The following is a 17,269-nucleotide window of genomic DNA, read 5'->3' on the forward strand; positions in this document are numbered from 1 at the left end:
TCCTTCTAGTAACTGTGCCATTCTTGCTGAGGGATTTGGGCACTATGCTACAAAAGTTGCTTTGGTTTTTAGAACTTATTTATTTGTATTTGATTTATTTATTGCATTTGTATGTTGCCTTTCTCCTAGAGTGGGATCCAGGATGGCTTCCAAAAATAATAATATTCGCAAGAAAAAATAAAAACAATGGAAAATTATATAAAATTGTTTTTAAAAACACATGCAGATAGATAGATAGATAGATAGAGCCCTAGAACAAGCTCTCTTTACATGTTAAATACACGCTGGAATAGGAATGCATTTGCCTTCTGGCAAACAGAAAGCAGAGAGAGACCAAGCCTAGCTTCCCATGGGATGGAGTTCGAGCGGTGACAGCCACCACTGAGAACCCTCCCTCTAATGCAGTGGTTCCCAACCTGTGGGTCCTCAGATGTTTTGGCATTCAACTCCCAGAAATCCTAACAGCTGGTAAACAGCTCCACTGGCTGCCGATTTGCTACCGGGCTCAATTCAAAGTGCTGGCACTGGCCTATAAAGCCCTAAACGGTTCTGGCCCAAGCTACCTATCCGAACGTATCTCTGCCTATCAGCCCGCCAGGACCCTAAGATCTTCTGGGGAGGCCCTGCTCTCTATCCCGCCTGCTTCACAGGTGCGGCTGGCGGGGACGAGAGACAGGGCCTTTTCTGTGGTGGCCCCTCGGCTGTGGAATGCCCTTCCTATGGAGGTTAGATCAGCCCCCTCGCTAATGGTGTTTCGAAGAAGATTAAAAATTTGGATGTTTGAACGGGCATTTGGATAAACAGTGCAATGAATGTGATGATTACAGGAATGGAAATATGGACGACGAATTGGATCACGACTCTAGTTATGAGATGCATTGTGTTGTTATTCTTGTGTCAATATTGTATACTATGCTCTTATGGTTTTAAATTGTATATCGCTGATTGATTTTTATCCTTGTTGTAAACCGTGTTGAGTCGCCTGTTGGGCTGAGAAACTGCGGTATACAAGTAAAGTAAATAAATAAATAAACAAAATAAAAAAAACTGGCTGGAATTTTTGGGAGTTGTAGGCCAAAACACCTGGGGACCCACAGGTTGAGAACCACTGCTCTAATGTCTTTGCCAAGTGAGCCTCCAATGGTTGCAGAACCGAGAAAAGCCTTCTCCTGAAGAGCTTAAAATCTTGGCAGGTTTGTATGGGGAGATACGGTCTTTCACATAGTCAGAACTCCAGCCATACAGGGCTTTGTAAGTCATAACCAGCATTTTGTGCTCAGAAATGAAGTGGTGGCCTAACTTGGCCAAACAGCCACTGAAGACAATTGCCTCAGCTTCATTAATGTGTGAACATCCTTTTCTACTGGTCCCTCTTAGGGGGGTCTGGTTTTTTACCTGAGCGGGCATAAGACTCGTGGCAAGTGTTGGTTATTTCGGCAGCTAGCTCCATGTAGTGCTGCGTCTGCTCCTTGGCTGCATGCTGGGCCCCCAGGGCGATCATGCCACCAGAGAAACAAGCCAAGTGGCCCATCTTGTGGTCCAGGATGCCGCCTCGCCACTCCGCAATGTAAGTCAATCCACCCGCAGATTTCTTTACAAGGTGCTTTTCTATGGCCTAAAGGTAGAAAAAAAAGAAAGTGTGTGGTTTGTGAGGAAAGAAAAGACAGACAAATATGACCTGAAAAAGCATTCAGTCCAACCCCTGCTGGGGCACGAAATAAACTAATTTGTGTTATCTGTCTGTCTGTATTTGACTATCTTCTAGTACTTTAACATAAACAACAAATATTACCTGCCCACATGCTCACTCTAGATATTAAAATACAAATGAAAACAGCTCTAAAAGACTTCAGTAAGTACAGTTAAAATACAGTAGAGTCTCGCTTATCCGACCTTCACTTATCTGACATTTCTTCTTATCCGACACTCCCCTTTTCCTCCAGAATTTCCCTTTCAATTAAAGGAGTGCTCCCCAACTCTCTTTCCATCTATATAAATAAAAATGTAATGTTCGTTTGTGGGGTTAACATAACTCAAAAACCACTGGACAAATTGACATGACATTTGGACATTATACCCCTAACAGACCAAAGAGTGACCAAAACTAATAACACCTCCCCCCCCCAAATAAAACCTAGAAAGGACTTAAAAACCCAAAAAAACTAAATGATGAAAAGATAAATGATGATATAGAAAAAAGGGAAGGAAGAAGGAGGGAAGGAAGGGTAGAAAGAAAGAAAGAAAGAAAGAAATGTCCAATTAAATGCACAATTCCAGAGGTTGACCAGAAAAGATAAGGAACTATTTTTAAACAAACAATGCATGGAAGTGGAAGAAGACAACAGAATAGGAAGGACAAGAGACCTCTTCCAGAAAATTAGAAACATAGGAGGTAAATTTCAGGAAAAAAACTGGCCTGATAAGAAACAAAGATGACAGGGACCTAATCAAGAGAAAGTGGTGAGACTATACAGAAGATCTGTATAGGAAGGATAATAATGTCAAGAATAGTTTTGATGGTGCGGTGAGTGAATTAGAACCAGACATCCTGAGGAGTGAGGTTGAATGGGCCTTAAGAAGCATTGCTAACAAGGCAGCAGGAGACAACGGGATCCCAGCTGAGCTGTTTAAAATCTTGAAAGATGATGCTGTCAAGGTGATGCATGCCATATGCCAGCAAATATGGAAAACACAAGAATGGCCATCAGCCTGGAAAAAATCAACTTATATCCCCATACCAAAAAAGGGAAATGCTAAAGACTGCTCAAACTTTCGTACAGTGGCCCTTATTTCTCATGCCAGTAAGGTAATGCTCAAGATCCTGCAAGGAAGACTCCAGCAATACATGGAGCGAGAGTTGCCAGATGTTCAAGCTGGGTTTAGAAAAGGCAGAGGAACAAGAGACCAAATTGCCAATATCTGCTGGATAATTGAGAAAGCAGGGAGTTCCATAAAAAACATCTATTTCTCTTTTATTGACTACTCTAAAGCCTTTGACTGTGTGGATCATAATAAATTGTGGCAAGTTCTTGGTATGGACATACAAAGCCACCTTGTCTCTCTCCTGAGGAATCTGTATAAGGACCAAGTAGCAACAGTAAGAACTGACCATGGAACAACAGACTAGTTCAAGATTGGGAAAGGCGTACGGCAAGGTTGTATACTCTTACCTAACCTATTCAACTTGTATGCAGAACACATCATGCGATGTGCAGGGCCTGATGAATGCAAGGCTGGGGTGAAAATTGCTGGAAGAAACATTAACAACCTCAGATATGCAGATGATACCACTTTGATGGCCGAAAGCGAGAAGGAGCTGAGGAGCCTTCTAGCCAAGGTGAAAGAAGAAAGCACAAAAGCTGGGTTGCAGCTAAAAATTAAAAAACAAGATTATGGCAACAAGAATGATTGATAACTGGGAAATAGAGGGAGAAAACATGAGGCAGTGACAGACTTTGTATTTCTAGGTGCAAAGATTACTGCAGACGCAGACTGTAGCCAGGAAATCAGGAGATGCTTCTTGGGAGGAGAGCAATGACCAATCTCAATAAAACAGTGAAGAGTAGAGACATCACGCTGGCAACAAAGATCCGCATTGTTAAAGCAATGGTATTCCCCGTAGTCACCTACGGATGTGAGGGCTGGACCTTAGGGAAGGCTGAGCGAAGGAAGATAGATGCTTTTGAAGTGTGGTGTTGGAGGAAAGTGCTGAGATTGCCTTGGACCGCGAAAAGATCCAACCAGTCCATACTTCAGAAGTCCAAGTGCTCATTGGAGGGAAGGATAGTAGAGGCAAAGATGAAGTACTTTGGCAACATCATGAGAAGAAAGGAAAGATTAGAGAAGACAATTATGCTGGGGAAAATGGAAGGAAAAAGGAAGAGGGGCCGACCAAGGGCAAGATGGATGGATGGCATCCTTGAAGTGACTGGATTGACCTTGAAGGAGCTGGGGATGGTGTCGGCTGACAAGGAGCTCTGGCGTGGGCTGGTCCACGAGGAAACGACTGAATGAATGAGCAACAACAAGTTCATCTAAATCCAGAGAGCACTGTGAACCCAAATGACGATGGATCAGGACCAAATGTGGCACGCATACCCAACATGGCTGACTTTGAATACTGGTGTGACAAGAATTGACCCTGAATTATGGAAGTTGTAGTTCAAAGCAAAGGGAGGCTTGTAGGGGAGAATACAGATCACCTCAATAGGTGTTCTTCTAGCCCCAGCATCTGCCAACTTTGGCCCTCCAGGTGTTTTGGACTTCAATTCTCATAATTTTTAAAAGCCCATAGGCTGTTAGAAATGGTGAGAGATAAAGTCCAAACCACCTAGAGGGCCGAAGTTTGCCCATGCCTGTTCTAGTCTCTGCTTAAAGCTTTCTAATGACGGCTGCTACCATCACCTTCTAAATATCAAAAGCTTTAATGGCCACAATAAAAAAAAATCAAAGGGGAGAAGGCACATGTATGATGTTCTACTTTAAGACAGTTTCACTCCATATTTTCGCCTCATTATCATTAACTGCCTTGGTGCGGCAGGCCATTATAATTCTGTTTTTTATAATGAGGATGGAAGCTATGAATGCAAACAGACGTAGAAAATGAGGAATGGACGCAGCAGGTTCTTCACCCCCAGCATGAGTCCAGCCCTGCAGCTCGCGTTACAGATGTTCTGTTCAACAGACCAAATACCGTTGGTTTTTCTCCTCCTCTCCCTTCACACCAGGCAAGCTTCTTTTCTTTTTGAAGCACGCATGTGCATTTGTGTACATAAACACTACAAAACAACGCTACAAATAAGAGTACGAAGCATGTTAAAAACATCTTTGAAGTTGCTGCAAAGATCTGAAGAGGTGTGGGAGGTGTGTTTGCGATAACAAAAAAGGGATATTCCATAGAGGACTTTCCCCCCAGTTCGAACTGAATCAACCTCAAAATGCGTAAACTGAACAGAAAGCGCATCCACCAACCTAAATTCTGAAAAATGATACATTTTGGCATGTTTTCCAAACACGGTTTACTTCAGAGTCCTTGGAAAACCTCAACCTTTTGGCATGGCTATGCTTTCCATTTCAAGTAACTGCAGTTGGTCCTTTTTTCTACAAGAGTTCACATTTTCATTTATGAGCAAAGGTTTCAAAAACCTTTCTCTTGGCTCGCTATACAGAGGGCAGTTTAACATATAATGCACAATGTCTTCCACCTGACATTGGCTACGAATGCACAGTCGGCTTACTGTCTAGTACAGGGAAAACCAGCTGATTCCAGGGCCAGAGAAGCAGATGGTGAAAACAGAAGAACAGCCAGGCTCAAGGGAGCGTGCTTGCTCCATGTTTAACATTTACACAAATGATCAGCCACTGTCAGAAGGGACAGAGAGTTTCATCTATGCTGACAATCGTGCCATCCCCGCCCAAGAAGGAAGCTTTGAAATGGTTGAACAGAAGCTCTCTGAAGCTTTAGATGCTCTTACTGCCTATTGCAGGAAAAACCGGCTGATTCCTAAAACGCAAACGTGTGCTTTTCACCTTAAGAAAAGACAAGCATCTCAAGCTCTTAGTATTACTTGGGAAGGAATCCCACTGGAGCACTGCAGCACACTCAAATACCTGGGAGTCACTCTGGACCATGCTCGGACTTACAAGAAACACTGATTTACTATCAAGCAAAATATGGGTACTAGAAATAATATCATACGAAAGTTGACTGGCACAATCTGGGGATCACAACCAGCTACAACGAAGACATCTTTTCTTGCAGTTTGCTACTCTGCTGCTGAATCCGCGTGCCCAATGTTGATCACATCTCACCACGTTAAAACAGTGGATATGGCTCTTAATGAGACATGCCACATTATCACAGGATGTCTATGCCCCACACCTCTGGAGGAATTATACTTTTTTAGCTGGTATTTAGCTGGAGCCCCTGGTGGCGCAGTGGGTTAAACCCCTGTGCCGGCAGGACTGAAGACCGACAGGTCGCAAGTTTGAATCTGGGGAGAGGCAGATGAGCTCCCTCTATCAGCTCCAGCTCCTCATACGGGGACATGAGAGAAGCCTCCTACAAGGATGATAAAAACATTAAAAATCATCCGGGCGTCCCCTGGGCAAGCCTCCTTGCAGACGGACAATTCTCTCACACCAGAAGCAACTTGCAGTTTCTCAAGTCGCTCCTGACACGACACAAAAAAAAAGAAAGAAAGAAAGAAAAGAAAAGCTGGTATTGCACCACCTGACATCTGTTGGGAAGTAGCAGCCAACAATGAAAGGACCAAGGCAATGGTATCTCCGGCCCATCCCCTGTTCGGATAGTAGCGTGCACGCCAATGCCTTAGAAATAGTTTTCTTAGATCAACAGAGAGAACTGCAGGAACACAGTCCAAAAGTGGCAGAGCTAAAACCCAGAACCTCAATCCATGGCTGAGACCGAATGAGAGACTCCTTTCTGGGCACACAGAAGACTAGATGATTTGGAAGGTGCTGAACAGACTGTGCTCTGGCACCACGAGATGCAGAGCCAACCTTAAGAAATGAGGCTACAAAGTGGAGTCCACGACATGCGAGTGTGGAGAAGAGCAAACCACTGACCACCTATTACAAAGCAGTCTGAGCCCTGCCATATGCACAATGGAGGACCTTCTTATAGCAATACCAAAGGCACTTCGCGTGGCCAGCTACTGGTCTAAGGACGTTTTGTATAATGCCATTTTTTTAACGTTGTGTTTTTAAATACATTACAACTGTACCCTCGGTTTGCTTCTGACACGACAAATACATATGCTTTCCAATGGCACATTATGATAACAGTCATATCTATCTAACACTGCAGTGGGCATGATTTGGAATCACAGTTCAGTAAGGAAGATGGTTTACGTTTAATCGGATATCTGCTCCATGTTATCCACACCTGACAAAATGAGTTGATCTCGACAATCATTGGTTTGAAACAAGGCAACTTCACACCTTTGAACTGTGTGTTATGAAGCTGGTTTGCTTCACAAACCAGAGTTAAAACTAACCACAATTTAGGATTCAAATCCAACGCTAAACTATGGTTGATCAAGAAAGGAAAATGCAAGCTTCTGGTTCTCCCCCTTTTAGCTTCACAAAAGAGGGAAAATATCAGTGCTTGGGAAAAGTCAGATTGTTGGATACATTTTTAGTTATCGTTGTGGTGGGTGACATGAAAGCTGGCCACTTGGAGGGCCTTTGGTGTTGCTTTAAGAAGGTCCCCCATTCTGCATGTGGCAGGGCTCAGGCTGCATTGTAATAGGTGGTCTGTGGTTTGATCCCCAGGTTGTGCCAGTCAGCTTTCGTATGATATTATTTCTAGTGCCCACTTTTTGCTAGATATTCAAGCAGTGCTTCTTGTAAGTCAGAGCACGGTCCAGGGTAACTCCCAAATATTTGGGTGTGCTGCAATGCTCCAGTGGGATTCCTTCCAGATAATCCTCAGAGCTCGAGATATTTGTCTTCTTAAGGTGAAAAGCACATGTTTGTGTTTTAGATGAATTAGTATTCAGCTGGTTTTCCCTGTAATGGGCAGTAAGAGCACCTAAAGCTTCAGAGAGCTTCTCTTCAACCATTTCAAAGCTCTTTGCTTGAGCAGTGATGGCACAATTGTCAGCACAGATGAAACTCTCTGTTCCTTCTGGTAGTAGCGGATCATTTGTGTAAGTGTTAAATATGGAGCAAGCATGCTTCCATGAGGCAGGCTGTTTTTCTATTTTCACTATCTGCTTCTCTGGCCCTGGAACTCAACAAAAAAGCTCCTGTTTTGTAGCAGATTTCCTATGAAGCGGGTGAGGTGGTAGTCCTTTGTGTTATTATAATTTTTTCTCAGGAGAAGGTGATAATTTACACCAGGGGTCCTCAAACTTTTTAAACAGAGGGCCAGGTCACAGTCCCTCAAACTGTTGGAGGGCCGGATTATAATTTGAAAAAAAATTATGAATAGCTTCCTATGCACACTGCACATATCTTATTTGTAGTGCAAAAAAACACTTTAAAACAATACAATAATTAAAATGAAGAACAATTTTAACAAATATAAACATTAGTATTTCAATGAGAAGTGTGGACCTGCTTTTGGCTGATGAGATAGGATTGTCATTGTTGTTGTGGGCTTTCAAGTCATTTTAGACTTAGGTTGACCCTGAACGAGGGCCGGGTAAGTGACTTTGGAGGCCGTAACCGGCCCGCGGGCCTTAGTTTGAGGACCCCTGATTTACACTATCGTAAGGACATGAGAGAAGCCTCCCCCCAGGATCATAACACATCCTGGCATCCCCTGGGCAACATCTTTGTAAACAGCTGATTCTCTCACACCAGAAGTGACTTGCAGTTTATTGTGATGTTCCAACTCCTTCATCCAGATGTCAGGAGACACATGGTAAGCTTAAATTTGCCTCTGATCCTATGTTGAAATGAGATTTGAATGTATGCCTCACAGGGTTTAAAGTTCTGCATCACAGCGTATAAACAACAGACAGCCTAACTATTCAGTTTGCCACATCAGGCGGACTTTAAGAAACCCAGCCTTGCAAAAGGAAATAAATAATAGCCTTCTTACCTCTAGTGCATTGTCATACATGTTTTTGGCTTCAACATCCTTCTTGTCAGACATAAGCCAGGACTTGATCAGGTATTCATAAAAACTGTCTCCAAGGCCACCAATGGAAACATGATCTGTGGCAGTGAGAAAAATAAAACACGCTTTTTGATGAAAAGGGGTCATGAAAAATCTTAAATTACATAAAGTTATAGTTCTGATCTTTCCAAACAATTCATGTTGGAGAAGCACTTTTGAGACATGCATAATTTTGCGACACAGTAATTCCGTTTTACTAGCAAAGCAGAGGTTACACCAACCTCTTTTTAGGGAAAACTACCCTAAAATTAGCAGAGCATCTAAACATAAACAGGATACAAAGGTTGAGCATCATTTCATTAGTGAGTAGAGTGTGAAGTGCCGTGTGATGTGGCTGTAAAGAATTCAGAGCTTAGGAGGCAAACATGCAGAGTCCAATCTTAAAAATCACAAAATGAATAAAATCTGGCTACAAGTATTTTAAAAAACTCTAAAATCATAACAGTAAATAAAGAACACCAAAAAACAGGGGAAATCCAGAAAAGAAACAATCAAGGCCAGATAACCACCTTCCAACAAAAGATTCCCCCAGGCAGTAAAAAGCCAGACCTAGGCCATTAAATGCTAATCAAGGTCGGCAATTGCGACATTCACACCTACCTCAAACAGACAAGAGTTCTTTCTCCCACCCTGGACATTCCAAAGACATATAAACCCCATTTTCCTAGTTTCAAACAGATCTCACAACCTCTGAGGATGCCTGCCATAGATGCAGCTGAAACATCAGGAGAGAATGCTTCTGGAACATGGTCACATAGCCCAGAAAACTCACAACAACCCAATCATTCTGACCATGAAAGCCTTCAACAATAAATTTTCATGAAAGGTTTATTTACAATAATAAAAAATGACAGTTCTTCATAGTAAGGAACTAGGCCTGAGCTACTCTAACATCCATCTCTTCTAAGGTTTCAAGAGAGGGAAAAACTCAATCACTGCATCTCTCCTGACACACAAGCAGAGAGAGATCTCAAAGCACACAGCACATACTCTCCATACTAAAGTGAAAGAAGGCAGAAGTCAGATTTTAAAAAGCTTGCAGTAGAAAAGCATTCATTTTTAACAATCCACAGACATCACTGTGAATAAGTTGCAAAGGGCGCTCAGTCATGAACTCAATGGACTTGGGCAGTATGGGGTTGAATTCCAACACCCCTTACAAGGGATACAGAGACATACATACCACGTTGTTATGAACCAAGCACGCCTGCTCTCCCCTCCCCACTTGGAGTCTCAGAAATAATAATAATAATAATAATAATAATAATAATAATACTTTATTTATATTCTGTCCTTCTCACCCCGAAGAGGACGCAGGGTGGATCACAGCACACATACAAACATTCAATGCCGCTTTTGTATAGACAATTCACAGACAGACAGAACAGAAAGGAGGTGTTGTTGACTCAGTGTCCAGCTGTTTTGGTTTTTTTTTTGGTGCCAAGGAAGGTGAGTCCAGCCACAGGGGGTGCTGTTGCTCCATTCTCTATGATAAAGAGCCATCAGGACTTCTTTCTTTTTGGTCACCGAGCATTTTCTGATCTTCTTTCTTTATGGTGTCGTGAAACACCTCCCCCGCTTTTAGCGATATCTAATTTTGCTAATTACAGCTAAAGTTGTTTTCGAACTGCTTAGGTAAACAGTGAGCAGGGCTGACAGTCGACAGCTCACGCCGACCTGGGGCTTTGGACTTGCTACCTTCGGTTGACAGATCTTCTAGTTGCTGGTGATTATCAGCTCTGCTAAACCTCCAGCTCTTCCCTTGGTTGAGAGGCCAGCTGAGAGGCTAGCCTATCACAGCAGGAGGAGGGCTTTTGGAGGGAGGATTTGCCATCTGTTTCCAAAAAGAAGAGAGGGACAGAAAATCTTCAGCCATCTCTGCCAAAGGGGTTTCTGAGACCATCAGAAATATGTCTTTTCTGATGGTCTATGGCAGTGGTTCTCAACCTGGGGTCCCCAGATGTTGTTGGCCTACAACTCCCAGAAATCCCAGCCAGTTCACCAGCTGTTAGGATTTCTGGGAGATGAAGGCCAAAAACACCTGGGAACCCCAGGTTGAGAACCACTGGTCTATGGCGAAACCTCTGAAACCTCCTCACGACTCCCCAGGGGTCCCGACCTTCAGGTTGAGAAACGTTGCTCTATGGAATCCTGGAATTTGCAGCTTGTGTAGCACTAGAACTCTTTGGCGAAGAAGGGTAATTACGGAAATTCACAAAATTCCCAACCTCAGGATTCCACATCATTGAGCCATGGCAGTCAATGTGGTGTCAAACTGCCATAATTCTGCCATGTGGACGGTCTCCACTAGTTGTTACTCCTAATCGATTTACAGCAATGCATTTCACAGGGTTTTCTTAAGCAAGGAATCCCCAGAGGTAGTTTTGCCAGTTCTTTCTTCTGAAATATCAGCCCGTGATACCTGGGATTTGTTGTCAGTCTTCCATCCAAATGCTTACAAACATACCTTTGCGATCTCCAGGGCTAAAATCTTTCTTTCATGTGCATATGTCTAAGTAAATTGCGTAGAGAAGCCGAATTTAACCACCTCTCGCACTCCCTCAGAATGGCATTGTGCAAAACAGCCTGACTTTTGCTATCTGCCTCCATCAGCCATTATTTCTTTTCCCGATAGAAGGGAAGAATGAAGTGCAACGGCTAGAGCGGGAGGCCCTGATGCCAATGTAACCAGCAGAGAAGAAACAAGCCTGGGATTTGACTGCATTGTGAGTGCAGAGCCTCCGAGCAGCTGGCAAGGCTGCCTAGATTTGGTAGATGCGATTCTCTGCCTGGGGTGACATATTAGAGTCCTGTGGAGGTTTCTATAGCCTTGGCAGATTGACGTTCGGAGGGGAGGTGGGCCGAGCAGAGAACCCAAATGCCAGGTGGGGAGATGTGCCCAGAATGCCGAATTAAGTCCTGCTTCTTCCAAGGCTACCTGTTCAAACCGCTCCGCTCTGCAACCTGCTCGCCTGGGGAAAATCTGCCCGACAAACTCTTGGACAGATTTATAACTTGAAAGCACACAAGGGGGATTTTTTATTTCACTTTTTTTACATCTCGGCGTAGATTCTCCAGAGCAGCAAGGAATGTGCAAATCACCTCTCCAAAAAAATGTAAAGAAGGAAAATTTATTTCTATCACCATTTGTAGTTGGAATGCACATGACGGTACTCTGGACTCATCCACCTGGAATTCAGGTTATATGCAAGTGGTGGAATTAATTTGGGGGAGAAGTGGGAAAGGAAGTGTTGCTTGCTTCTCTGTTCCAAGGGTCCCCAAACTAAGGCCTGTCGGCTGGGTGTAGACCTCCAAGGTCATTTACCTGTCCCTCGCAATAAATGTTAAGACTTAGGGTCACCATAATTCTGAAACAAATTGAAGGTCAAAACAACAACAGTCCTAATTAACTTGACTCTCTCATCAGCCAAAAGCAGGTCGATGCTTCCCATTGAAATACTGGGAAGTTTTTGTAGGTTAAAATTGTTCTTCCTTTTCAATATTGTATTGTTCTTTCGTGGGTTTTTTGCACAACAAGTAAGAGGGGTGTTCATTAAAGATTTCCCCTGACCCACTTCTATTTATTACAGGACGCTAAAACTGCACATGTGTAATGATAGAAGTCTCTATAGGTTACGTGCCAATTTACAACTCAGAACTGAGAACGGTCTTAGAATCATAGAATCAAAGAGTTGGAAGAGACCTCATGGGCCATCCAGTCCAACTCCCTGCCAAGAAGCAGGAATATTGCATTCAAATCACCCCTGACAGATGGCCATCCAGCCTCTGTTTAAAAGTTTCCAAAGAAGGAGCCTCCACCACACTCCGGGGCAGAGAGTTCCACTGCTGAATGGCTCTCACAGTCAGGAAGGTCTTCCTCATGTTCAGATGGAATCTCCTTTCTTGTAGTTTGAAGCCATTGTTCCTTGTCCTAATCTCCATGGAAGCAGTAAACAAGCTTGCTCCCTCCTCCCTGTGGCTTCCTCTCACATATTTATACATGGCTATCATATCTCCTCTCATCCTTCTCTTCTTCAGGCTAAACATGCCCAGCTCCTTAAGCCGCTCCTCATAGGGCTTGTTCTCCAGACCCTTGATCATTTTAGTCGCCCTCCTCCAGACACATTCCAGCTTGTCAATATCTCTCTTGAATTGTGGTGCCCAGAATTGAACACAATATTCCAGGTGTGGCCTAACCAAGGCAGAATAGAGGGATAGCATTACTTCCCTAGATCTAGACACTATGCTCCTATTGATGCAAGCTAAAATCCCATTGGCTTTTTTGCCATCTTGATTTTAAAGGTGCTGAAGTGGTGTGAGGCTTGAGAATGGACCCAGTCAAGTTCCTTTACTTGAAAGGTCGCACACCAAAGGAGATGTTCAATGAGATGAAAGAGGACGATGGTGAGGATTCCCCATCATATGGGAAATTCTCACTGTCAATTGTCAATTCCAATATGGTTGGACTTTGATGCAAACAGCTCCAATTCTAGGGCAACTCCACTCCGCTACTGATGAACACACCATCCAGCACGTGGAGGTCGCCATTTTGGAAAATCGCCTTGTAAGAATTCACCATCTAGCCTAAAACTCAAGATTAGTGTGGCGTCCATGGAAAACATCATCCAAGACAATCTTCACATGCATAAGATATCTGCTTGCTGGGTCCCCCGGCTGCTCACACCTTTCCAGAAGCAGGGACAAATTGAATGCTCTCAGGCTGTATTGACAATGATGCGCCATGGAAACCAGGAGGACTTTTTCAACAGACTGATCACACAGGGTGAAAGCTGGGTCCATCACTCTGATCCTGAAACTAATGTCCAGTTGATGCATCAACTTCCAAAGAAGGCATGTACCCAACTCTTGGTAGGCAAGGTCAAGCTCACAGTATTTTGGGACCAGCACGGAGGAGCATTGATGGATTTCCTAGAAAGATCACTGGGGCATACTATGCTTCACTGGGGCATACTATGCTTCACTGCTGCAGAAATTGTGGGAGGCCATCAAAGAGACAATGTGGAATGCTCACCAAAGGTGTCCACTTTCTGCAAGACAATGCACCAGTTCACAGCTCACCTGTTGCCCAAATGGAAGACGCATGCTCCTGTGGCTTTGAAATTATACCACATCCCCCTTATTCACCCGACCTTGCACCATCGGAGTTCCACCTCTTTCCAACAGGGAAGTTATTTTTGATGGGCAAGCATTTTTCAGGTGATGAGACTGATTTCTGAAGTCACAACGGGGCTCTTGGAGCAACCTGCTAACTTCTACAAACGACGTGTTTACAGTTGCTTAAAAAGGTGGGAGAAGTGTGTGTCCCAGGTGGCACCGATGGAGAGAAGGACTCAGAACTGGGCCAAGTTTCATTGCTCTCAGTCCACAGGAAGTGGGCCAGGGGAAATCTTTAATGAATGCACCTCGGATATCCAGTGTGCATAGGAATTGGTTCATGTATTTTTCAAACTAGAGTCCGACCCCCCAATAGTCTGAAAGACCATGAACCGGCCCTCAGCTTTAGAAGTTTGAGGAGTCCATCTCTTTTTCTTTCACACTCTGAAACCTATCGGAAATACTGGATTCTTATTTGGAGGATTTATTCCACAGCCCAGAGCCCTTGGAGCCAGCATCCACTACTTTGCCAGCTGTGCCTTCTCCTAGACATTGGCAATCTAGCCACAGTACTTCATCCTTTTTCAACATCCAGATTAAATAAAATAGATGTAAATAAAATAGTAACACACTATTTAATTTACAGCATTTATATTCCACTCTTTTCACCCTGAAGGGGACTTGGGGCGGATCATAGAATACATACATGGCAAGCATTCAATGCCATTAAACAGACAGGACAGACAACAGATAGTGGTATATGTCAGCATTTTCCCCAACTTTGGTGTCTTGCAGGTTGTGCTTGACTCCGGCCACTGGGGAGTGCTGTGTGGGTATTGCAGGGAAGGAGATACCACCTAAAAATTAGGAAAAATGTCCTGACGGTAAGAGCTGTCCATCAGCGGACCTTTTCATTCCTGGCTCTGGCTATGTCTGCAAGCAGGAAATTGCTGTAAAAAGACCACTCCCAAAAGGTTTTTTTTCTGTCGTGTCCGGAGCGACTTGAGAAACTGCAAGTCGCTTGTGGTGTGAGAGAATTGGCCGTCTGCAAGGACGTTGCCCAGGGGACGCCTGGATGATTTGATGTTTTTATCATCCTTGTGGGAGGCTTCTCTCATGTCCCCGCATGAGGAGCTGGAGTTGATAGAGGGAGCTCATCCGCCTCTCCCCGGATTCGAACCTGCGACCTGTCGGTCTTCAGTCCTGCCGGCACAGGGGTTTAACCCACTGCGCCACTGGGGCTCCTACTCCCAAAAGTAAAAGATGGAAAGATTTTAGAAATACAAAGGGATCCTGTCCATACTTCCTGGGGAATTGTGGCCATAATAGCTAGGGAACTGTGAGATTTGTGTTCATAGGATCATAGAATTAGAAGAGGCCCCAAGGGCCATCCAGTCCAATTCCTTTCTGCCAAGCAGTAACACACAATCAAAGCACTCCCGATAGATGGCCACCCAGCTTCTCCTTAAAAACCTCCAGAGAAGGAGATTCCAACATACTCCAAGGCAGAACATTTCACTGTTGGGCAGCTCTTACCGTCAGGGAGTTTTTCCTAGTGTTTAGATGAGACATGGGCAAACTTTCTGCAGACATGCCAGTGGTCACTCAGCCATCAGCTTGGATGGACTTTTGTAGTCTTCCATTTTTTAAAAAAGGTCTCTGGGTGTGAGAAATGAATCTTTTGCATCTCTTCAGCAGGATGAGTCTTGAAGCACTCTACATAACAAACTCCTTGATTAGCATCAGTGAGGGTTTTAATTTGGCAGCTAATGTTTACTTGGCTCAGGGCACTCAGACCCATGAGATGCACCAGGAAATCAGACACACATCAATAATCGTAGCTTATTCCATCAAGAGGTTGCTTTGAATACTCACGCTGAACCCAGTTTCCAGTTACTGGGCTGAGGAAGTTTGGATAAAGTCCCTGCGGCTTCTCAATTCTGTTCAAGACTTTGCGGATATTCATCACCTACAGGGAGAAAATAATCAGAGATAGATTTCTTTCGGTCTTTTTTTCCATTCACATAAGAACTGATTGGAAACGTTCCCATGTAACTTTAGAGATCACAAATAGCTAATTCATTTCTAATTTCTATTATTTCTACCGTCACCTGGCTTCTGAATCAGTTGTTGAGATAAGCCTTTTCTAGGGAAACCATAAAAATCACAGAATCATAGCTGAAAGGCACAGCAGGCAATAAAGGGAAGCTCATCACACGGCAAGGCATTTTGTCCCCTCTGGTAAATGGCAATGGTAAATGGGATTTCTCTAGATTAGTGGTTCCCAACCTTTTTTTGACCAGGAGCCACCTGACCAGTGACCACTTTGACAAGGGACCACTTTAACCAGGGACCACTTGATCAAGGACCACTTTGACCAGGGACCAATTTAACCAGAGACCACTTTGACCAGGGGCCACTTGACCAGGGACCACTTTGACCAGGGATCACTTTGACAAGGGACAACTTGATCTGGGACAATTTTGGCTAGGGACCACTTTGACCAGGAGTCACTTTGACCAGGGACCACTTGACTAGGGACCATTCTCCAACATTAGTACCAAATGGGTTACGAATCACTTTTAGGTCAACTTTAGATTCGGTTGGGTTATTTGGGGTGTTGATTCAGAAAATTGCATTGGACAGACTACATCAGTTCTAGTTTCTGATACAGAACATATGCGACCCAGTAGTTGCCATCTGCTCGCCCACAGAAAACCATATTTAATAATCTAGTGCTGATGTGGTAGTAGTAACTTTTCGTGGATAGTCAGCCTCTCCCCTCCTGACATCCCCGCTGCCTCAGCACTATAAGAGTTTCCTGAGACCAGTGTAGTAATGGTGGTGCCACGGACCATACCTCATTCTTGAAGACCACTGGTGCACCTGAATTTGGGAACAAATCTTTTCAATTGCAACTAACTGGGTGATTCTGACAGTTACAGTCCAGTAAAGAAACTGGGTTGTTGTAGGTTTTTTCAGGCTATATGGCCATGTTCTAGAGGCCTTTCTCCTGACGTTTCGCCTGCATCTATGGCAAGCATCCTCAGAGGTAGTGAGGTCTGTTGGAACTAGGAAAAAGGGTTTATATATCTGTGGAATGACCAGGGTGAGACAAAGGACTCTTGTCTGCTGGAGCTAGGTGTGAATGTTTCAACTGACCACCTTGATTAGCATTTGATTGTCTGGCAGTGCCTAGAGCAATCTTTTGTTGAGAGGTGATTAGATGTCCTTGTTTGTTTCCTATCTGTTGTTGTGCTGTTCTAATTTCAGAGTTTTTTTTAATACTGGTAGCCAGATTTTGTTCATTTTCATGGTTTCCGCGTTTCTATTGAAATTGTCCACATGCTTGTGCACAATTTCAACAGAAAGGAGGAAACCATGAAAATGAACAAAATCTGGCTACCAGTATTAAAAAAAACTCTGAAATTACAACAGCAAAACAACAGAGAGGAAACAAACAAGGACATCTAATCACCTCTCAACAAACATGGCCCAAGGCAC

At 43.8% G+C, this 17,269-nt stretch overlaps 1 protein-coding gene across 1 annotated transcript in view; it reads right to left on the bottom strand.

Moving 5' to 3' along the window:
* MAN1C1 (mannosidase alpha class 1C member 1) overlaps nucleotides 1–17,269 on the bottom strand; it is a 287,547-nt gene that overhangs the window by 18,162 nt on the left and 252,116 nt on the right. Inside the window, exons 7-9 of the mRNA XM_060784442.2 lie at nucleotides 15,641–15,734; nucleotides 8,573–8,688; nucleotides 1,396–1,615 (exon numbers count right to left, since the gene is read on the bottom strand). Of these exons, the coding sequence (XP_060640425.2) occupies nucleotides 1,396–1,615; nucleotides 8,573–8,688; nucleotides 15,641–15,734 (430 nt within the window). The remainder of the gene's footprint in view (nucleotides 1–1,395; nucleotides 1,616–8,572; nucleotides 8,689–15,640; nucleotides 15,735–17,269) is intronic.

Source organism: Anolis sagrei, chromosome X (assembly GCF_037176765.1).
Source record: "Anolis sagrei isolate rAnoSag1 chromosome X, rAnoSag1.mat, whole genome shotgun sequence".
Taxonomy (NCBI): domain Eukaryota; kingdom Metazoa; phylum Chordata; class Lepidosauria; order Squamata; family Dactyloidae; genus Anolis; species Anolis sagrei.